Source organism: Anser brachyrhynchus, assembly GCF_964034855.1.
Source record: "Anser brachyrhynchus genome assembly, chromosome: 7".
NCBI lineage: Eukaryota > Metazoa > Chordata > Aves > Anseriformes > Anatidae > Anser > Anser brachyrhynchus.
The window spans coordinates 5,787,062-5,810,634 of NC_137701.1; the positions used below are offsets into that span (position 1 = coordinate 5,787,062).

At 40.3% G+C, this 23,573-nt stretch overlaps 1 protein-coding gene across 1 annotated transcript in view; it reads left to right on the top strand.

Annotated features, from left to right (window-relative positions):
• The first annotated feature begins 16,491 nt into the window (after nucleotides 1-16,491).
• Nucleotides 16,492-23,573, top strand: part of COL5A2 (collagen type V alpha 2 chain) — a 106,320-nt gene continuing 99,238 nt past the window's right edge. The window contains exon 1 of the mRNA XM_080598782.1: nucleotides 16,492-16,803. Within this exon, the coding sequence (XP_080454908.1) occupies nucleotides 16,701-16,803 (103 nt within the window). The 5' untranslated portion in view covers nucleotides 16,492-16,700. The remainder of the gene's footprint in view (nucleotides 16,804-23,573) is intronic.

Consider the following 23,573-nt stretch of genomic DNA (forward strand, 5'->3'; position numbering starts at 1 on the left):
TAACTAGTGTTTGTGTGTGGGTATATGAGCGCTAGTTCATGGCACGGGGTGGCACTTTTAGGTGGGATAGAAATCAAGGAAAAAGTATTGGAGTTGGAAAGCTGTTTTTTTTTTTTTTGTATGCATTGGCTTTCCAGCTGTGGACAGAAAACAAGAAGTCCTTGCCCATATTCCAGGCTGTTCCGCTGATTTATTGTGTTTGTGTGCTGGGAGAAGCTGACATACTTTTATCCTTGAACCATGGCATGAGTAGAGAAGTGGGAAAACTAGGGAATAAGGTATCCACTGCATGGTATTATAAAGGAAAGTTATAGAATAGAGCTGGGTATGCAAGAATCTTCGAAGTAATTTGGGGTAGCTAAAAAAGTACTGTACCTCAAACAGTTATTTTTTTTCCTCCCCCGAACTTGCTCAACGCTCTTGAACTCGGAGGGAGATAAACCCTCTTCCAAAATCTTCCAAAATATACTTTTAAAGGAGTGACCAAGGAGGTGAGGGGTCCACATAAAACATGTTTTCTTTCACCATTGGTAGTTTTCCATAATTTTGTATTTAAGCAACACACTCTTTTCTGTCAAGTCATTTTGATTGAGTTTGGTGTCTTGAAATAGTTCTTGGAAAGCTCTTGGTTCAGCAGCAGCCACTCTGTTGTAGTCTTCAAGGTGACATGGTACATCTCAAAGTGACATGTTCATCTGGACACAGCTGAAGATTGTTCGAAAAATCTTGTCTTTCCTTTTTAGAGAAACGCTCTGCTTCCTTTGGAGAAAGTCAGACTTTTCTTCTTGCCCACCAATTTTCAGGAGACGTAACGTGCAGAAAACAGGCAACAGGTTTGCTATTACTTCACAGTTGGTTTAAAAAGAAACAACATTGAAACAAAAAACTTTTGCATACTCTCCAAAGATGGATCAGCTTTGAACTCTCATTTTTAGACATCATTAATACCTTGCATTTTTAAGCCATGATGTTTTATTCTGGAACCTTCTCTTCACTGGATGTTTCTGGAAAAAAAAAGTAAAAATAGAAAGCTGTGGCTTCCTGCCTCTTGTCTGCTTTTACTTTTTCACTCTTGTTTTGTCTTTTCTTTTTCACTATTCCTTATTTCTTCTAGTTTTTTCTTTCATTTTCTTTCATATAACAAGATATATCTACCAGGTTAATTCCAAATGAGGATCCCTTTTCTAAGGAAAAAGTAGCCCAAGTGTAAAATCTGAGAAATATGCTGGACAGCATTTCCCAGGGTTTGTGTCGTCATTTCTGCAAATTACAAAAGATATTATTTCCTCAGAGCTTTCTCGAAGTCAGGAATACCTTGCCAATGAGTCAGAACCTCTTCACAGTTGACCTTTTAATAATATTCCAGTTGCAATGGTTGTCTGTGTTTTTTTTAAAAACCTCATAAATGTGAAGAAAAAAACTAATTACGTGAAAACAGACCTAAATATGACTCATCCCTCATCCTACTTGTTGTTGCAGGGTAGTTTGTAACTTTACTTTCTGTAGCTAAAGCTGGCAAATATAACTAGTCAAAGATGATATTAGGTTTCTATTCAACCAAATAAAATCTCAATACTCTTAAAAAAAAAATAAATAAATAAATAAAAGAGGGTGTGTGGGGAAGTTTCCATAGGAGTTGCTTTCTTTCCTCTTATCATTAAATAAGTTTTATCGCTCCCTCGTTCAGTTCTTCACTCCTGCAGCCACATGAACGTGTCTTATGAGAACTTACAAACCCGGGGGGAGTTTACGTATGAAGCAGCAGCTTTTATGCTCCACGAAGAGGAATTCCTAGCGGACGACTGTGCAGCTGCAGTAACCTCGTTCAGGCCAAAGGGAGATTCTACTTAGCATAAATCTGGATTTCCAACCTCCCTATGTATTTTCTGGGGAACTTGGATAAGTAACAGAAATAAGATATTAAATGATGCATTTTTTAAGAAACACACAAGAAGTTAATTTTTAGAAAGCTATAACTAGTTTGGTTTCAAAATGCCATAGCTCAGTCTCTTTACTGGCTTCATTTTATTAGCCTTGCTGGCAAAAGTCCTTTAAGTTCTTATGGGGGAAGGCAAGGAGAAAGAAGAGGAGCACATAGGCAGGTTAACATTTGACAGAGTATGACAAAGTGAAATCAAAATAGCTTCTGGGACTCCACTGTGAAGTGAGATGTGATCAGCTAGGGACTTGGTGGGACTGGGTGAAGGAGATAGCAGGCTGCTGAGGGATGGCCTGATGAGGGAAGGAGAATGCTTGGCTGTGTGATGAAAAGGGAAACCTCAGGTGCATCTGTTGCTTGAAGAAGTCGGGAAACATGAAATTAATCATCCCATCTCTCCTAATCTGGCTGGAATCGTCTTCCATGGAATTTCCAGACCTTTTAGTGTCCTGAGCTGGCTACTCACTGTTCCAAAGACAGGTAGCCCACGGAGGTGAGTCCTGGCTCTGTGCTGGCTCAGGTGCATTGCAAGGGAGACATGTCTCCACTTGTTTTCCTCGGCCCTCTTATTCACACGTTCACTTACACGTATCTTACTTTCAGATCCAGTGCCCTCCTAAGCTGGGATGTTAACACTTGCACTGCTATTTCCTTGGTATTCCACCATGCATCCCCATCTGCTGCACAATACAAATTAGCAGGAAGTTTTAAAATTGCGTTTTCTATTCAAGTGATGGCTTTCAAACTACTATTCTGTAATACAACGTTGCTCACAAGAGGAAAAGACAAATGTTAGCTGGTTTTCATTAAAGTTACTAAGCTGTCCAAATGCTCACATGTAACCCTGCAGGACCTGGCATCGCACAGTTCAGAAGATGGAACACGTCTCATTTAGAGGAGTAATTATCAACCTGACAGAAAACCTAGGCGTGATTTAATGTGACCTGGGAATATATTATCATACTGTTTTATATATATAAATAAAATAAATAAAGTAAAAAAGCTATACCACACATGCAGCGGCTTATTTCCTTTGGAAAATGATGATGTAGCTCACTTTTGGCAAATGTTCAAATACTGAGGGGTGGGGCAGGGGGTAAAGCAATCCAAACAGAAACCTTGTGGCTGAATAGGTAGTGTCATGGGCAGCAGAGCAGGGTGGGCTAGCAGGAGATGGACTTGACTCCTTGGCCATTTGCTCCTCGGCCTTGGCAGAGCGATGCAGGGCTGTGTTGGGTCAGCCTGTGACCAACGTCAAGGGCTGTGCAGAGGAACTAGTTGTAGCTCCTCTGGTTCTACACCGAACTCTGTCCTAGCCCTGCCTTGCAAGCTCTAACAACTTCCATAGCAATTTAAAGTGATGCAAGAAGTAAAAATGAGCACTGAGGAGCACCCATGGGACAAGGGGCTGATTGGGTCCTACCCCGCGTGCTGCGGTGCGAGCCCTTCCAGGATTTCATCGCTGGCTGCAGACAGGAGGGCAGCCACACTTGTGCCTGGGTCCTCTCTTTCTGAGCAAGTGGGAGAGAAGCTCAGGGAGCAGGATGCTGAATCGCTCTGACGTGCTCTCCCTCAATGTGGCATGCACAAATCTCCAAGCCCTGCTCTGCCCCCTGGCAGGGACGACCAGAGGAGTTGTGGCAGCGTGAGTCACAGCCGTCTGCTACTCCGTATTTCAAATGCAGACCTAAGCCTCAAGCTAATGCGAGTCCAAATCCAACAACGTTGATTAGTCTACTGAAACATATTGCAGCTTTTGCCTTTTAAAACGTAACGTGGCCTGCAGTCATAAAAAGCCAAGAAAATGAGCAGTCAGTCGAGAAGAGTTGCAGCTGTAAGAGTGTGTTTTGCTCTCAACAAACGTGTGTAATGTCTATTAATTTTAATGAGAGAGAGCTATACAGGTGCATTGATGACTTGGGATTTCAAAATATTTTATTGTTTTTGTTTGAAGGCTAATGACTGAATTTTCCACGCTGGCTTTCTTACAAAAATATAGACATTGAGTTAACTATTTAAATCCTTCCCCATTTGCACAATGGGAGCAGAGGATTGCACAGATAAAGACAAACATGTCCTGTAAGTAGTCCTTAGGTCCCTAAATATAGATGTAACTATAATGGTATCATATTTCACAGAAGTCATGCATTTGTCAGTATAAATATGAAAAAGTGATGTTTAGATGGATCCCCTATAGTCTTACTTTGCAATTACACTTGATTTTACAGGGATACTGCAGCAGTACTACAAGAACGTGAAAAGCTACTCACTGAGAACTTCGGTCTAGATTGTTAAATGAAAAATTACTGAAACTCCTTAGGATACAAAAGGTCCACATCAATTGCAGCATAAGAAAATTGGCAGAGTACTTTAATACGTTCTATATAATTTCATTTAATTGTTTAGTCTTATTATAGTCATGTGGCTAAGAGATTAATTCTTAGTCGCTTAAGCGCACTATGCTGCTGTTGCTTAAATTTTGTTTTTAGAGTTAGGGAAATAGGTTAATTTTGAGAATTCCTGGACCAACAGGGAATTTGCAGAAGGACTAAGTTTTATAGCCTGGGATTAAGCAGCTGTAAATGTTCTTGAAGCAGAGTAAAAATAAACCCTAGATAATGTCTATCCTCAACAGTATGGATACGTTCACTTCCAAATAAATATAGGACCAAAAAAAACCACAGCACCAAAAAAACACATAGAGAGCTCGCTTGCCAAGATGCGTGCTGGGTACCTGTGTGTTTAGGTAGGAATGCTGTAGGCAAGCCAAGCTACAGGACTGAAGCCTTCCAGTAGCCCCTGCCTGAGTGCGAGTGAACAAAATAGAGAATTACTTTCAGCGTATCCTTACAGATATTGGCGAATGACTTCTCTGAGCGCTGGTAAGCATCAGAGACTCAAGTTTCAATACCACTTGGAGTAATTGTTTCTGCCATTTGTTTGGGTCGTTTCTTGGTGTGATTACAAAAGCAGCACTCATCTTGGGATTTTCTGAAGTTCTCTGACCTCTGTTCAGAAAGGGCACAATGCTGGCTTGAATCTGGCTGTGAGAAAGTGACGCTAAATAAAACTTGGAAATAGACATTTGCAAACTGTCCTTGGATGGACCGAGGGATTTACTGAAACATCTACTCTTGTAGAAATGAATGGTCCTTTGGGTGTAATATATGTAACATCTAGAATTTCAAAAACATTACAATAAATAGTGTGAGAGGGAATATGCTAACAAAAATGTTGAATGTGATCCAGCTTCACAAGAATGAAAGCAACATTCTGAGTTGTGTATCTGTTCTGGTCTTTCCTATGTATTTTAACTTGGGGTAGCTTTTTTTTTTTTTTGTAGTTTAGGTACTTTAGATCCCATAATAAGTGCAGCATTTAGTTGTGTTCAAGTTTATACAGGCTTGTTCTCTGTCAGAGAAAATATTTATCTGTGTGCCACCCTAAGTGCTTTCTCTAGTCTATGGGTGTATTAAGTTCAGCTTGGAGTACTGTGGTTTGTTGTAGTGTGTATGTAAGATGGTGCGCTTCTAAAAGTCTTTGGTTTAGGTTTAGCAGCAAGTGTTCAAACAGCCATTACAAGTCTATCATAAGTGCATTGTGGTCTCATTTGCTTTATCTTTTGTCTGCGCAATCTGAATTTCTTTATTTCGTTGTTGACACAGAAGGTCTGAATATGGGCTACTGGTTGCTTGCTTTTGACCATAGTGGAAAGTTGGTTTTGAGGACATGCTTTAGCAGGTTAATGGACTGATTTTTCTAGAAATATATCTAAGTTGCAGTGCAACAAGCTCTCTCTGATTTGTAGAGTTGTAGGTCCCACCCTAACTGGAAACTGCTTTATTACACAGCTTCAAAAGGGGAATTTTTAGGGGTCTAAGAATTTTTTTAAAAGTATAAATTCTCAAATGTCTGTGACACTGAGGGGAGGTTAGGATACCTTTTTTTTTTTTTTTTTCTTTTCATCCCCTCTCCTCTATATTTTCTGTTTAGGGAGCCAGTGTACAAGCCTAAATCTAAGATTTTCAAAAGGCAAAAGGGAAAAAAAATATATATTAACTAAATTTAGCAAAGCCTGGAGAGCAACCAAGCCCTAGGAATATTTAACTGTATGCTGGTGACTTTTAAAGACTTCACCACATCTTTGAGTCAACATCTGCACAAAGCCCTATCAACCTCACTGTGGCTCCTGATAGTTTTGACAACTATTCCAAGAGTGTCGTATAAGATAAAGCTGAGATTAAGGTCTAGATCATGACATGGCTTTACCTCTGGCATGAAAGTCTTTGCTTTTTCTTTAGAGGGACGTGGTTACAGTTTTCATGAATCCAAATAAACAAGGGCAAGGATCTATATTATTATTTTTTTTCCCTTTGTTCTCAGTAGAATAGGGCTAGGATTTCACACCAGTCTCTTATTCTTATATAAAATTCTAAAAATATTTGCAAGAAGCGGGTGAAAAATGTGGAAAATTCTTCTACCTTCATTATACGTATATGAACTGCCATCTTATCTATTGGTAGTTGTGTAAGTGTATATGTAATAATGATAATAAAAACATTGTATTCCAGTTTCACAAGTCTTTAGATTTTTTTTTCCTTTTTTTTTATTGTTAACAGTGAACAAGAACATCTCTTCCACCCTCTTTGAAAGTATTGTTCATGGAAGTTATACTTTGATCTTCATAGCAGAAGTAGTATTGCAGTGTTGAGTGTTGGAAGTATATGGAAGAGGTTGAAATGGCATTTTCATGTTTTCTACCTAGTATGTGAGTTGCTTAAATATAAGCATAAAAATATGGTCCATTATAATCAAATATTTAATTTTTGATATCCTAAAGATCTGTGGAACATCAAGTGCTTTCTATTAAACAAAGTGAAATAATCATTTTGAAAGTAACATGAAATACTGTTAGGAATGCCTTAATCAAAATGATAAAACAATATGAAAAGCTTCTGACCAACAAGCACAATTACAAGATGCATGACTTGCAATGAACTCATACCTCTGTTTTGCAGATGTGTTTGTGCTTAGATTAAGTGAATAAAGCTTAGTCAATTAAAATTTATGAGTATTTGTGACAATTAGGTTTATATAGTAGCAGACACGGAATAAAGTGGGCATAAAGTGTCAAAAATGTGAATTCTAGTGTTTCTGTGGCTTCCCTGCACAATGGCCCCATCTGCTTGCAGAGCAGTGGGAGGCTTGGGTGGATAGAGGCTGCTCACCACTTTGCTGTGGGACACAGAGCTGGGGGGTGTGACTGGAGGTTTGGTTGAGGGTTCGCGTGGAAAACACGTTACATGGTGGAAATATGCACGGAAAGAGGTCTGCAGGGTTTGCCCACATCTTGTCTGGGGTGGCTTTGTGTGTAGGAAAGTCTTTGTGGGCTTTGCTTGGTGTTGCAGTGTTTAGACTTGGGTTTTGTGCTCAACTGATGTGGACGTAAATGAATATTCTGCAAGATTTGAAGGAGAATATATAGTGCAATACTTTAAAAAAAAATACTTGAATAGAAATCCTTTATGCAAACCCTTCCTTTCTAGGAAGAGCTTCGTCTTTTGAAACCGTTGTGACCTGAGAAATGCAGAGAAAAGAGAAATCCAGTCCCCCTTTGTGGATAATCTCTCTGTTTTAAATCAGCACGTTACTGAATCGAAGGGGCTCAGTTACAAGGTACCTTTGGGTTGTCTGCGTGCTGCAGTGCCCTGAAGTTTGATTAGTTTGTCTGCTTACGTAGCTAACACGAGATAGAAGGGAGACAATTTATAAGTTGCTACCCATCATGAGAAGTTTCAGCATCTTTGAGAAATAAGACACGCTTCTGAGGAAATTGAAAATGGTCTTTAAGCATTAATAGCTATTTTATAAAACACCTTAGACTCATCTCGGCTATCATTCTTTAAGAAGGCGATCAAACTGGTTTCCTGAAACACTTCATATATTCAATCAGTTGAGGCAAAATAAAGCTTGCCCGTGAGTATGGAGGGTTGGTATTCCCCTGAACAATCTGTTTCAGCCCATTAACTAGATGAAAATCCTCTTGCTGATGGGCCATAGCTTTGAAAATAAGCCCACCTCATGAATAGTTCTGGCATAAAATTTCTAAAAAGGTTCAGTTAACGCTTTTTCACAGCAAAAATAAAATGTAAACTTGATGGATTGTTTCTGAGTAAACTATGTTTTCTATTAGCACTTAATCTTTAAAGGCAGTGGGAAATGTGCTCCGCACATGTATTCAAATCCTAATGCAATAAAGCTCATAAAGGCTATAAAATATTGGAAAGAAGACAGCATGGAAAGGAAATGGAAAAGTAAAGGAGGCAGAAAGAACCTTTCTCTTTAATAAATCTGTTTTGCATTCTGTATTTGAATCTAGTGTAAGTTACCAGGCAACTGTACTCACATTCACAAAGTGTTGTCCTGCTCGTATAATTCTAATAGTGACATCAATACCCACAGCACTAGAGTTATAGCTGTTAGACAATTTTTTTTCTTGTTTCAGCTTTGTGTGAGTGTGATTCATAAATGCAAGTCTTATATTGTTGACCTACACAAATGCTTATTTCTTTCTTGCTCCCTTTTCTCTATTACTTCCTTCTGCCGTTGCTGTTCCCCCTTCTTCCGTTAATCATCCTTAATTTGGTCAATGGTGGCACAGTTTTTTCCTTGCTGCTTCCAAGAAAGAGGAATGGAAAGTCCATGTTAACATAGAAAGTACTAAAAATATGAGTGGGTTTTTTTTTTTTTTTCCATGAGTTTATTTTAAATACTTTTAAAATTGGGCTTCATTCATTCCCTGGTTTGCCATTTTCTTATTTCTCTGCTAGAAGTGAATCCTGTTTTCCAGAAGATGATGCAATTTTGAAAGAGAATATAGTCAGTGTATAAACCACATTTTCCTGCTCATAGAAAAATAGTGGAAAGAATCTAGAAAGATCATTTAGTCTATTCCCATTCTGTAAGGCAGGATAAACCCTACCTGCATTATTCCCTGCAGGTGTTTATCTAAGTTTTTCCTAAAGCCCTCTCATGGTGGGGAGGGTGCAAGATGCCCATCGCTATTTGTTGCTCTGTCCTGCTGTGGTGCGTCTGGTGCAGCAGGGGCTGGGCTCCAGATTCTGTGTGCACAGCAAGGCTGCACTTCGTACAAAATAAATCAGGATACACATGGAAGAGAAAGGCCTAGAAATAGCTGAACGGGTCATGACTTGGTTTGCTAGGACTGCTGATATACTGATGAGATGTATGTACTGCGTTTCTTTTGTTTATTGGTCTGCTTTTGTTCCTCACCTCAAAAAAATGCATTTTTTCCCCTCCATTCACATTCTCTTGAATACTCAAGGAACAGGTACAGTAAAAGTTGACCAGAAACCACCTTGTTTATCATCTTAAAACCAAGGTAGTGTGAATGAGTGTGTGTCCTGAAGATTTGAACCAATTTGTTTATTTTAGTCCCAGTGGATGGGCCCACTACAGTTGCTGCCGCAAGCACTCATCAGAAGGGTGTTATGTTCAGTACCTCATGTATGGGTGCCTGTTTATGTATTAACTTTCCTTGTTAATCAAATAGTGTGATAAGATTGTTAGAAAGGGGTAGAAATATCAATCCTGGGGGAAAATACGAATTCAGTAGTTGAACCGCTGCTAACTTCAGCGGGCCAGTGTTTCACCACAGCTGCCATCTTCAGCAGGCCAATGTTTCACCAGTGTCAGAAACTTCGATATTGTGTTAAGGATATCTGCCCCCAGATTATTAAATGTTGTTTTTTTTTCTTCTCTTTTGTTCTTACTAAACGTTAAAGACATTAAATAATTTCTTTACCTTACAAAAAAGCTGAGCAATTACAGGAAGATACCTGGGGAAGCTAAGTTCCCTTTGTCAATATAGCTGAGGCCTTCCCTAACTTTAGGGGGTAAGTAAAGTCACATGCTCCTTGACTATCCAGGATTAAAAAAAAATAAATAAAAATTGAGATTTTCTGGCAAATGTAAATTTAATCTATGACATTATATCAAACATTTACCAAACATCTGCTAAGGTTTTTACATGGGAAACAATATCCTGTGTAAACGGATCCCTTCAGTCCTACTTTATAGCATGTGTAAAGTCACAGGCACTTTGTTTCACATGGCTGTATATTCAGTTTCTAAGCAGTAAAGAATAACGTTTTGTAGGTAAAAAAAAAACAAAAAACAAAAAACAAAACAAAACAAAAAACAAAAAAAACCCCTCTTTTAATCAGTGGCCCTTTTCCTGAGCATTTTCCTCCTGAGAAGGGAAATTCTCCTCAGACCTATCCCTGCTTTTGGCATGCCGGTGCCCCATCTGCTCAAGATACTCCCTTCTGCAGACCACCCGAGTGGTTCCCCCATTGCTCCCTGTATGAAGCAACTGAGGAAAAATTCTCGTGTTTAAGCTAACAGACAAATTCCAGTACATTTGCTTACCTTAGGGTTTATCTTATTTGGCAGCTCAGACCGTAGAGCTTGATCAGTAACTAGCTTTCCTTGGAACACATATATATTTTTTCCTCCAAGATTAATTTTAACATACATTTAGTGTGAGTAGCTTTGTGATTCGAAAATCCCCTGTGGAGTGGTGTTGTTTCTTTAACCATTCTCAATTCCCATCTGTAGGCCAACTCTGTTAATTGGCACATAGTATGTACGATATCTTTCAGCATTTCTGTTTTGCTAGGAAATAAGATGCAACTTGGGAGCAATACAGTATGTAAGACCAAGTCCTGAACTTAGGCTTGTTATGGTTGGTAGGATTTTTACTACAGACTTGAATGCTCTCTTCCCCAGGCCTGCCTCAAGTAAATGCCTGTCAACTTTGGGTATTCCATATAATTAACTATCACGTCGAAGATCAATGCTTAAAAAATAAATTATAATGATTGGGAAAAGAAAATAATTGTCCGGTGTATTTACAGTGCATTGGTCCGACATTACATTGATATTTGCAGCCAGCGTTATGTTAGTCCTTTAGACCAGAAATGGAAGCCACGTACTCTTTTCTTAACCAAACTGAAACAGTTAAAACTACCAGGAAAACTGAGCATAGGTCTAGGCATCATGTTGTGGTAGGCTGGCTATTTTGCTTCTGGTAGTTGAGGGCACTTACTCTTAGTCAGTGAAAAAGTACAGAGTTGACTCACTTAGGGTCCCAAGGTAAATGTACTTAATGTTTAAAGAAAGAAAAAAGGTGGAGGCAGTTGGTGCCTGTCTAAATTATGGATTAGCATTTGCCTGTGCCATTTCCATGCGTAGCTTGCTGTGGCTCTTTTATGTTTTCACTTAATCAGTTTAAGTTCTTAGGAGGAAGCAAACTAGCCTGACAATGAATTTGTAATAAACAATAAAAATAAAATATTAATGCTGTTTTTGCTGTTCTAGGTAAAAAATAAGTACAGTTTTCAGAGGGGCTTCATGCAAGATTTCCCTTAATTATTCTTGATTTTTTCCTTGTACTAATGTTGAATTTAATTTAATTGAGGCATTCTGAAAGAAAGGCTGCCAGTGCTAATAAGGTTACAGAGCTTATTAGGTTTGGACTCGCCCATAGCAAAATCAGACTTACAGTGACTGACATAATCCAAGACCCCACACTAACAGTTTAAAAGGAAAGTATCATCCTACTTACCCAAATTAAAACTAGCTGTGAAACAGAATTACAAGGTTTAAGTGTAAGCAAGAAAGAGATCTTTCTTCCCTCTCCTCCATAAGGACTACAATTCGTTTTTTAACCTTTCCACCCTAAAGTTGATGGGAAAATTCTGCAAATGGGCAGTAACATTACTGATGTAGCATTGTTTACATTTCTAGCTGATACTAGTGGTTTTGGTGGATTTCTGAGCAGGGAGATTGGGATTTTGAGGTGGTGCAGTTTGGAATCTAGACCGTTTAAAGACCCAAGCTAAAAGTAGTGTCATGTTCCTATGTTTATATTCTTGCCAATTTCTGCAGTTTCCTATTACATTTTCTTATTTTAAATAATGGAATTTTCTGTCCTTTTACTATGTGAAAGACCTCTATAAAACAAGAATACTGATTCCTTATGAAGTAAAGGGTCTTAAAAGTGCAAAGTGAACACGCTTCAAAGGAAAGGAAATATTTTTCTCTCATACATGATTTCAATCATGTTAATTTTAATGATTAACAATTAATTCTAAGAAATGAGTGTAACAGTGTATGCTGACTATATTCTTGTGAGTTAAAAATGTGGTATGTCCATTTGCTAGTGTGTTTTCCCCTGCACACCGCAAGCTAAGTGTGTGATTGAAGAACTATTATAGGGGGTGGAAATTTCAAACAGCACTTACCACGGGTTTAACTACCTACATAAAATTTGATAGCAACTCTTACATTGACTTAGGATCCGTTTGGTCAAACTGCACTGCCTTTGAAAATCTTGCTCTTTTTTGAACAGATGTTTTGAATTCAGGCTTAAGTTTCCACAGTTACATTGATTTCAGATTACTACTAAAAGATTGGCCCAGCCTCTTATTGTAGCAGATAGATTTGTCACTTATATGAATGCATTTTTTTGTCTGCTTGGTACAAACGAGTTTGAAAAAGGGAGCACTGTTCCATTCTGTGTTACTTTGTGAAAGTTCTTGGTATTTCATTGAATGAGACCCTCATGGATATTAGAATTCTAGTTGCTCAGATGTATGCATGCTCTGAAGGATATGAAACTAATAAATGTGTGTTTGTTTCTGGTCAGACTTGGATATTTTGAAAGCTATAAGCATGTGAATTGTATTTTAATATATTTGTGAGTCCTCAACATTACCTAGTGGTATTTCCTAGCTTCACCTATCACTCAAAGTACTCTGAATTTGAACTTTGACTTTGAACCTTATGTATGATTTTAGATCACATAATGTACAGTGCCTACGCATTGGCTAAAATGTGGAAATGGATATCAACAGACTGAATATTGGAGAGTATTTATGTGCAACTTTCTTCAGGTTACTGTATCTTGAAATTGCTAGGAGTGTTCTAGCTTTGGGTACAGTAGTCATTCCATGAGGATGTTTTAGAGCGTATAATAAAAGGCATACACTACTTTTGGATGAAGATTTTGCTCTTGTTTTTGTTGTTTCCCTTCATTCTATATAAAGATCCTTCAAAACTGAAAGCATCTGGTTGCTGTTGTGTGAAGCAGGGAGCATTGGAAAGTGATCTTTTAATCATGTCATAACTCTTTTTCATCTCCGGGGAGTCAGAAATCAACCACAAATCAGTAGGTGAGACCATCCTGACTGCAGAGAATCTCCTGCTGGTAGGAAAAAACTGGCTTTATGTTGTGCTTTTATAGATCAATAGCTCTCCTGAGACAGTCTAGAAAGAGGAGAGCACTCGGTCCTACTCCTCCTGCAGTGGCTCTGTCTGCTAAGTTTGGGTTTGTGACATGCTCTAAGCTTAAGTTATAACAATGGGTTGATTGAAGGTGTGTTGGAAGGGAATCGGCTCCAAGAGTCGGGGCCCTGGATTCTCCTCCCAAGTAACTTTCATCTTGTATTGGTTTTCCTTGGGACAGAAGAGAAATGAGCTCCAAAAATCTGTATCTGGCTTTACTTCTACTGAATGCATGACCTTAGGCTAGTTTGCTAAATTCCACATTCCTCTGCTCTTACAGAATCCTAAAAATTATGGAAAAAGTGAAAAATGGTTGGAGAGAAGTTGCTACATAAATATACAGTATTATTCTATGCAGCATTGGTTCCTCCCCGTATTGAGGGGAGGAGGAGGGAGGTGGTGCTGAGCATACTTGGAATTATTTATCTGCCCACTTTTAATTGCTTAGTCTGACACTGTTTACAAGGATGTTAACTAAATTCCTCTCACTTGTCCCAAATGTGATGTGCGATGGTTTAGGCCTTGAATTCATTTACATGATAAATCATAGATTTAATGACTAGAGCTATGATGGTTGAAAATAAATTGAAAACCCTCATTAAATGTACACACATGGTGAAAGGAATTATTTAAAAGGAAGCATAAGGGAATTGATTTGCTAAATAATTTACATCCTCTTTTATTCTTTGTTGTTTAGCTGTTGTAGTTATGTGGTATAATTTGTCTCCTTCAAAGGGGACACTAGACCTGATGAGGTAGAAGGTACTGTTAAAAATCTCTGACTCCTCAAAAGGAATTTGCACTGAAAATGATAAAAGGGATCTTTCTGATTCTTTTTTTTTTTTTCTCCCCCTCAACAAGCTGTCAGGGGAAAAATGCCATCACTGTTCTTGTGTTGTTTGTCTCAGACAAGAAAATGATGGTAAGGCCCATTCTTGCTGTGAATGCACTAGGAATTTACCAACCTGTTGCACACTTAAGACTTGGAGAAATAAATGTAGGAACTTTACATCTAATTTTGAAGACAAAGTTATCAATGGCGAGGTTTACCAGTGTATGGACATTTCTATGATTCAGTGGTAGAGTTGGAATTCCCTGTGGTTTTATCATAGGTTTCCCCAGGCTGTATGCAGGCCTTTTAGCTGGGAGTTGTCTGAGCAGTTGTCAGCTTTCTTAGGAGAATTTTCAAAAAGTCCCCTACAGTTAGTAGCACGTAGCTCAGAAACACCTACATTTGTTGTAATATGTTTTTTCATCTATGAGCACAAATAGACTTTAAAACACTGCCTGTATTCTCAGCCTCTCTTTTCTTGAATTACCAATATTAACACTTCCGTTCTTAATACTTTGTGACAGGTTACCTCCAACCGCAGGAAACCATACAAGGTGTGGTTTCAAACATGTTCTTTTTCATGTATACAATCATCTTGTATCCTGTGTAATTTTCATGTGATGGCTTGGCAATAGCAGCGTGGTGGATTCTGGCTGTAAGCTGCTTGTTTGCTGCTCTCTTTTACTAATGAGCACGTAGAACTGTACAGATGCCAAAGTTCAGGTCTGGACATATATCCGAAATGTCTGATGTTTCTAGCCAGCGTCAGGTAACATAAGCTTTTCAAGGCAGGTTTTCTGGGGTTCTGCTGAAGTATGACATCTGAAATGTCTGACTTTTGAGACCAGCAAACTAGTGCAAGTACTCACGAACCTGTCAGAATAGAATTTCACCTGTGACCAGGCAGGTTAGCAAATGTTAAGTTTTGTTTTAGCAGTTTAGAGTTTCTCAGCTGGTACTCACCAACGATTCTGATTGCTTGTCAAAATAAAATTGCAATGGCTTCTGCACCTTCAGTGCTTTTATCCTTTCTCATAGCTCCTGCTCTTGAGCCACAGGGACCGCAGGATACTATGCTCCTGCAGGGACTGCTGTGTTAAGACTGCTTGGTGCAGGACAGCAGGGATCAGAATTTGCTCTTCTGATTTTGATCTGTTTCGGTCTAATACATAATATTTGGTCTTCCTACTGTAGCAGGCTTGATGTAGAATTGCAGTGCTATACCAGGTTCTGGTGTTACCTTTCATCTTCTGGGCGCAGAAGAAAACTTTGCAGGCTTTTGGTTTCTATGTTACTGAGAAGGGCCACGCGCTGTTGGGATGAGCAGAGTGGGCCAGTGTTCCCAACTGCACGTGTTCTGGTGAAGACGGTTTACTTCTCATTGCATCTCCTTAGAGTGGGATTGCTCTCAAAGATAGAAAACCTTCCAGCAGATGGATCTGCCTCTCCCTGCAGCAGGTACAGGCAGCCCCAGTCTTAAGAGAGGAGGGGATTAGAGACTGAGCTGCCTTTTCACAGACCATCGGTGCGGTGGGAAGAAAAAACTCTAGTATCCTACTCCTCCTGGTTGCAAGTGATCCACAAAAAAGAGATTTATTTAGTGCCCACGCTGGAATGCTAATGACGGTGCATTGTTAAGGGCTAAGCACGAGGCTGGGGTTAGGTAGATTTGCAGCTGTCAGGGACCGGGGCTGTAGAGATGAGGAGAAAAGCAGATGATTTAGTTAACTTGGATTGACATTATGATGTAGAAATGTCGAGCATCTCCCAGAGGCTGGCAATAGTCTTCCCAGCTGGTGGGACTGTAAATACAGAGCACGGTGAGCACCTGAGGACGGATTGCACAGAGTCCAGCGCGGGGGAAAGGAGGCGGTTTGCAGGGTCCCGCACTGCGCTGCTCTGGTGGCTCCTGGCCCCTCTCAGGGGTCTGGAGTCGTGTTGGGCAGGGCAGCCAGGGCCAGGCAGGAGCAGGTACCAGGAGAGGGGAGGGGAGGAAACCCTCCTCTCAGCACGCTGGAAGGGATCAAGTTCCCAGTAAGTGAAGCAGCTCCAAGTGGGGCTATGCCCTCCATTCCCGGGAAGTGTGCGTGCATTAAAACCAAAGCTTTCTCCCCCTGACAGCTTCGTACTGAATTATGCTTTGCTTTCCTATTAAATTGTTCTGACACGGCATACGCGCTGCACAGCAGCATGAAAATATCCCACAAGTGTACTTGCAAAGAGAAAAGTTCAAGGAAGAGTGAAGCCTGCTCTGATTCGGTTATTTACCATCAATCAGAGTCTTGCTTGGCAGGGAGTGGATGATTATGAGCCTGAACAAGCCGAAAAGGGGCAGGAAGAGAAGTGGAGGCAGCATTCTTCCTATTTAAAGCTGCATCCCCTGAAAAGAGTGTTTGCAGACCGTGCTGGAGCTGGTGCTGAAAAAAAGGGCTCGCAGACTTTGTCCTGGGACTGATGCTGAAAGACAGAGAGATTCCCCAGCTGGCTTCATGGTGCTAAAATAACCTTACGTTTCCCTGCTTTTTGCTGCCCAGGAGGATACATGTCTAATATCTAGGCATGATGGCAATCTGGGTACAAACAAGAACTTTTTTCATCCTTGCTGCTTTATTAGGGCGATTTGTAACCATAAAAGCACAAGAAGAGGAAGAATATGACGCTGGTGAGTTTCTCTCTCCTTTTTTTCCTCCTCTTCTCTTTGTATGCAGCGTGCTTATTGTGTGATTTGGTTAATAAGCAAAATGGAAAACTTCTGGGGTACGAGAGTAACAAGATTTGTGGCTTTATACGCTGAGGATCGGGCTGCAAGGCTTGTGCTTTGGGAACCTAAGCAGAAGACGGGGGATTTTAAAAGTTGGAGTTTTGCAGAGTTCCCAGCTCTCTGCGCACAGTCCTGCGGACAAAGGGGAGGGAGGACCGATGGAAAGCAAAAAGCAGCTGTGGAGCACCCGGCAGTAAACCCCGCTGCCTGGCATGAGCAGCACGCAGGGCTGGAAAGTTTACAACAAAAGAAAGCGCTTAGGGATGAGGCTGAAGGAGGCTGCGGGGCTGGAGAGCAGCCGGGGCAGTCGGAGCTGGGAGAAGTAAACACGGAGCCGCGCAGGGTGGAGCCTTTTTGCGCCGAGCGACCTCTGCTTTCTTACGTTCTTTGTTTTAGAGAAACACCAAAATGTCATTTTCCCTTTTCCCCCTTTCTTTTGTGGTTCTTTTCGTCCTCCTCTCTCCCCTTCTCCTTCTCCTTCCCCCTCCAGCCCCGGCTGCAGAGGCTGTTTAATCCCCAGTGACAGGCTGTGATGGAACACAGCCTTCCCTGCCGTCGTGCTTTCCCACCCTCTGCCTTGCTCATCCGACCAGCGGCGGCTCCACGCGACCTGGCTGAAAGCGGCAGGGCTGGCCAGCTGCCTACCTGACCCGTGCAACCTGAAGGCTCGCAGGCTCTTTTATATCTGCTCTTATTTCACAGCATTTCGGTGCCTGCAGGGCACCGGGTGATGGCTGGGAGAGTTCCTAGCAGCCTTTCAGTGCTTTCATCACTCTGGACGTCGTGCTGTATGTCGGTTTCCCGAAATGTGAGAAGCCTGGTTATAAGGTATTCTGTAGGTATTGTACTCCTGCGTTCACTTTCTGGGCTTCTTGTGCATAACGTTGTTGGACGTTATTCAGAAAAGAAGCCAAAGGACCAGCATGTTGCCATACAGCACAGTTTGTAATTATTTTCTTGAATATTTTCAAGAGTTTTGTTTTCCTTGTAGCTAAACGCTGCATTGCACAAGTGAGGAGGATTCAAATCCCGTGAATAAAACAGCTACGGTTCTGCAAATTTTGTTCTACGGAGCAAAGCGGGACTCTCCTGACTGCACACAGCTGTGTGAGAAGTCCCATAGAGGGGGCACTTTGTATAGTCTTGGGAGTATAATTCATATACTCGCCATAAAGGGAGACGCATACTGTGGATTTTTCAGATACATAAAATGCCAGAGAAAACACTTGTGAAAATATTGACTTCAGTTTTTTGGTATCTGTTTAGCAAAAATCATACCTTTTACTGTTTTTTCTTTTATTATTATTATTATTATTTTAAGGCAAATCTTATGTGGGATGTCTGTTGGGTTAAGTTATTACGTCTCACTTCTTAGTTTGTTGCTATTATGGAAATTACGGGATGAGCCAGTAGTGTAGCAACACCTTCTGGGATGTACTTCCCATATGCTGATGGCTGAGGAAACCAAGATGTACGTGGTAAGCCAGAGAGCAAAATACGTTGTAATAAATTAGTGACATCTGTTTGCACTTATTTCACTTATTCATCTTCCTGTTTGGGAATGTAATAGCTTTTGTCTACCATACGTACAAGGAAGCTGCTTCTCATATGCTCAATATATTGAAAATAAAAACACAAAGAGAAAACAGAGCGATTTTGTACTGTGAGGGGTGGTGCACAGCGAGGAAGAAGGGAGCACATCCTACATATTGGTCTGGTTTAAGAGTATAAACAAGGGGTTTTCAGTCCTGATGGAGTTTCTGACTGAAGCCCAAAAACGCTGCCAAATGGGGAGGTTTTTGCCCTTCGTTTGTCTTGGTTTCAGTACCAAGTTGTGCAGAGGTCCAAGAGCAGTGTACATCGTGTTGGACTGCAAGTGATTTTGTGTTGGCTGCTGCTTCATTTCTCCCCATTCAGTTGGTCAAGTGTCACTTGAATGTAGGTGCCATGTTAAACAAGTTTCCCCAGATACCTCTGAAATAAGTAAGGTGCTTTTGGAAGTGTAAATGAGGAAAAAAAAAAACCTCTCAGACTTTCAGAAAGTATGTAAAACTGGTGCAGCAGTCATTTTTCATGCCAATGGTGGAAAAAATGAGAACGATTTAGAAACTGGTTATGTCAACCACAGTGAAAGCAAGCAATAAGTTTTACAGAAGTATCTGACAGAGTTTAGGACTGTGAGAGTGACATCCATGTATTGGTAAATAAGTCAAAATAATAAAGCAGGTAAATATATACATATATAATAAAAAGGCTGTAATGCGTCTTTAAACCAGACATACTGTTTAACATTTTTTTTTTTGGTGGTTATCATTGCTGTGCTTTTAAGTAATGCCAGCTTCTATATTATTATTATTTTTTTTCTCTTGGAACCATTGCAGGTTGATCTCTTTTGCTCAAGAGCACTTGGCTGACAGTGCAGTATAGTACACACACTTAAAATGCACATCAGGATGTGAAAAACAGACACTTTCAGGCCTAATAGAGGAAAATTTGTTTTTTGAGCCTAGCTGTTTTAAGTGTGTCCATTAAAGAGTTACATAGGAATAAAGGCAGCTCTACAAATGCCTTTTATGTTCTTTGTAGGGGCATGGACAGGTTCAGAGATGGAGTAAGTGCCCAGAAGATAGCTGAACTTGTGATATGTAAGCAGTGCCTACTTGGAAGCTCTGCTGGAGAGATTTCCACACACAGTGTTGTCTTTCCTCTTCCCTTAGTGCTCAGTATAGAGGAAAGCACTAGCAGAAGTAGTGCATGCTTTCCCACCCATTTGGACTTATAAATGTGATTGCTTTCTTCAACATAGTTATTTAAGAAAGCTAGAAACACACTTTGAGTGGAAGGTCTCTCGGTAACTTGGGTGAGAGCTGCAGCTGTGGGAATTACCTCCTTCAAGAGGATCTGTCTGTGCAGAGCCCGTTTGGGCATGGCAGTGGTGGTCGTCCAGTGCCACAATCTCCCATATTTCTCACTGCAGACCTATATTTGCCATTAGGTTCTCATCGGTTTCTGCATCACACCTTTGTCTGATAATTTTGTGTTGGTTTATTCTTCCCTGTCCCGCTCTGGCAGTGTCAGCCTTATGTCAGCTGAGATCAGTGTGAGCCCCCTAGCACTGATTAAAAGTATCTGAACTAATTTCCCTTGTTCCACTGTGTGAACAAGAACAAACAAATTAGGGTCATCCCCTCTGAATTCATGATCCTCTCTGCCCTCTTTGAATTTGACAGGTCTTTCACTTTGGAAACCAAACAAAGGAGAGAGGAGAAAGATCTGGCATTAATGGAGACAGAAGCAGCTGAGCTGATTGAGTTGGGGCTATTAAAATGTCCATCAACATGTCCCTGATCACAGAGGCATTATCTTCAGGGAGAAAAGAGGTTAAAATGCTGTACAGCCTCCTCTCTGTGACAGGTGCTGGGAATATAATGGCAAGAAGTGCACTGTAGCTATGAGGGGGAAATTACTGAGCATCCGTACCAGATGCTCCTCTTGTTTTCCTGAATCTTTCAACCTGGCTGAGAGCTCCTAAGGAGAATGAGATGGAAAGGAGGAAAAACATCTCAGTCTTGCTAGCTCTCACAATATAAGTGAGGATCTCAAGATACTTGGTTTTTCTTTTCCCAGAGTTCTAGATCCTAAGATCATTTGCTTAAATGTGTGCCTCTGCTTTGAGTGAGAGAAAGCGTGTGTGTGTGTGTGTGTGTACCTGTATCAGTGTTTGTGGGTCTAATCATTGTAAATCACTCAAAACCAAAAGTGATTATGGCTCTGAACAAGCAGAAAATGAGAATCTATTATTTATTAAAAACAAAACAAAACAAAAAAACAAACTCACAGTTCTTGGGGACTGACTCATGACTTCTGAATATCTGTGGTTGGCTCAACTGCCTGTAACAGTGTGGGAAGGAGAAATTTCCTCCAGAAGAATCCCGAAGAAGTTTCTTCCTACTCAGACTGAGTGGACGCTTGCTCAAAAATTATGGAATCCATACAACTGAGGTACTCATAAGCCATCCACATCAGCTTGACTTTTTCAGATGATGCGTTGTGGTTGAGGAGTAATTGTGTATGATGGTTGTTGTGCAGGCTTCTTTTTTTTTCTCCTCCCCTCGGTGTTTACAAATGTAGATTATTGCCCTAGAAACCAGAGTGATCATTTTTTTTCTCTCATTCACGTTTTGGCACGTGTGCAGTTTATTTCTTGGTGAAGTCTTTTCATCGTTGCAATTAGTTTCAATACGATAGCATTCCAACGGGTCCATTTGTTCATGTGAAACACTGCAGGATTGGTTCTCTTTAACAATACTGTGAATTAACATAAAACTAAGGTTTTTTTTTTTGATTTATGTTAACTTTTTAGAAATTTTCTGAAAAAATATTTTCAATCTCAATTTATTATAAATGTGCCGATGGAAACTTTGCTTAAGAGCAGTACCTGGTGTTTAAGTAGTATTTAGCCAGGTTTCTCTTTAGGTTAGCTGGAAGTTATATGCTTTGTCTGTGATTAGAAGTAGAGCTGGCCAACTCACTAGATGACTTGGTTTTCAGTGTTTTGTGAGAAAAGAAACACGGGGATACTTGCGTGTACGTGTGGGGAAGCAGTTATTCTGAAGGCAAACCTTTATGCAATGCTACAATCCTTTAAAAAAAACGGAGCAGATGTTCATGGCCTGCGTGCAACTATTTTTCCATATACAGAGAAAGGCAATGAACTCAGAGCCAAAAAATAATGAAGTACTAATAAAAAATAGCCGAAATTCCAGCTGGAGGCACGTGATCTGTCCTTATATGTACACTGATTGTTTTACCCATGTTTGTCTTTGTGACCCTGCTCATTTTCGTGTATAAGGTCCTGACGATAGAAGACTTTTTGAGAAAAATTTGATTAGAAGGAATAAATCAAAGTGCTGATCCAATTGAGAATCCAATTGGATCAGAGAAGAGACTTTATTTTATAGACAAAAGAACCTATCCTCAGTCTAATGCATAGGGCAAAAACAATTAACCTTTAGTGTAAAATGAATTAATCAGATTAACTTGGAATTTCAGTTTTTGACAAAGGCTTCTTGGAGTTGGAACATTCAAAGCACGAGGAAAGACTTGTGCTCGCTGCCCAAACCCTCAAAGCGCAGCAGACGCACCTTGCTGAAGTGCCCTTCTCAATCCTTGGCGAGAGCGTCACATGCAAGAGGCCGGGTGTTATTTGAACTGGAAGGTGTAATGCATTAATTCAAAGCCTAGTGAGAAAGGAAGGAGGAAAACCGTGGTTTTCAGTAGTATAAAATAAATGTTCTTCAGTTATTGAAGAAATCAGATGTTTTCAAGCTGCAGAAAAGTAGCTGATAAGACATGTAATGTTCTGAGGGTGAGGGGTACAGTATGGGTGACGCTGTGTACTGGTTATATAGCTGATGTAATCCATACATTGTGTCTATATAAATTATACCTTTTCTCCACAGTTTTTGACATTATTTTTAGATGATTTATGGTTTTTCTGACTTAAATTCAGAGAAACTTGAAGAGTTAGTGCAGTTATTGAGCTACCAGAGAAAGAGAAAGTGATAGGCAATTTTTGTTTTAAGTTATCCATTATTACTTGAAATTGCCTACTGTAAAATTCATGTTGCACTGTTTCAAGTAAGAAATCCTACGTTGTGGTGCCTTCCCTTCCAGGAACTCCAGCATACCTCGTGTGTCCTGGAACTGACACATTTCTAAAACTCTTATCAACAAGTCAGCAAATTTGGGACATTTTCCAAGTTAATAGTTTAAAAAGGCCCACATGTTTAGACCTCCTTATTACTGACTGCAAGCAAGGGCACTTGGGCCCTCTTGCTTCCAAAGCCTTTTGCATATTTTAATTTTTGAATAATTGCTAATGAACATTAAAAACCTCTGCAGATGAAGGAAAATAGTTGCGAGCAGCGGCAAATCTAACCCCCTGTTGCTTGTGTTAGTGGTAGTCTTTTGATGCCATGATGCTATAAAGCATCCTTACTACAGACCAAGGGATATGTTGATGATTCTGAATATATTTTGTGTCAATATTAGGAGTTCATTCTTTACGGAAAACACAAATATGGAATATTCTGTGACTCTCTTTAATGCTTATATATCAGAGATTGGGAAGTGCAGCCACTCTTGATAGAAACAGATAATAACTTTTTGCACTTAGGGTTCTTATATTAGTGAGGTGTTTGGCCACTGGACGTGCCCTGAGCTGCGACACACCTTGGTCTGCTTGTGGTTCCCATCTGCTGGAAGCACCATGTAGCACGCTCTGCCTCGCCATATGCTTGGGTGCGAAGCATGAGCAGGGCAGAGCTTGGCTGCCATTGGATTTATACATCAAAATTCTTGTTTCATAGGCTGCTTTATGGTTATGAAAATAGTAGCACACGGGGAGCTTTGGATGCTGTGGTAATTAAAGTATCTAAACAGTTGCTTACAATTATCTTTCCTCACCAGCAGCACCAATTTTTCGCAGCCTGCTGTGCTGTCTTTTATTGTTGCAGTGAGGAACAATTTCTTTACTCTGCTATCGCACCCGCCTTTGCTGTGGAAAGGTCATGTGTTATGTAAGCACCACGACTAAGGATGATTGTCAGAGGGCCAGCAGTGCGGTGCTCTCGTACAGGAAGCCTCTATTCATGCAGGCCCTTGAGATT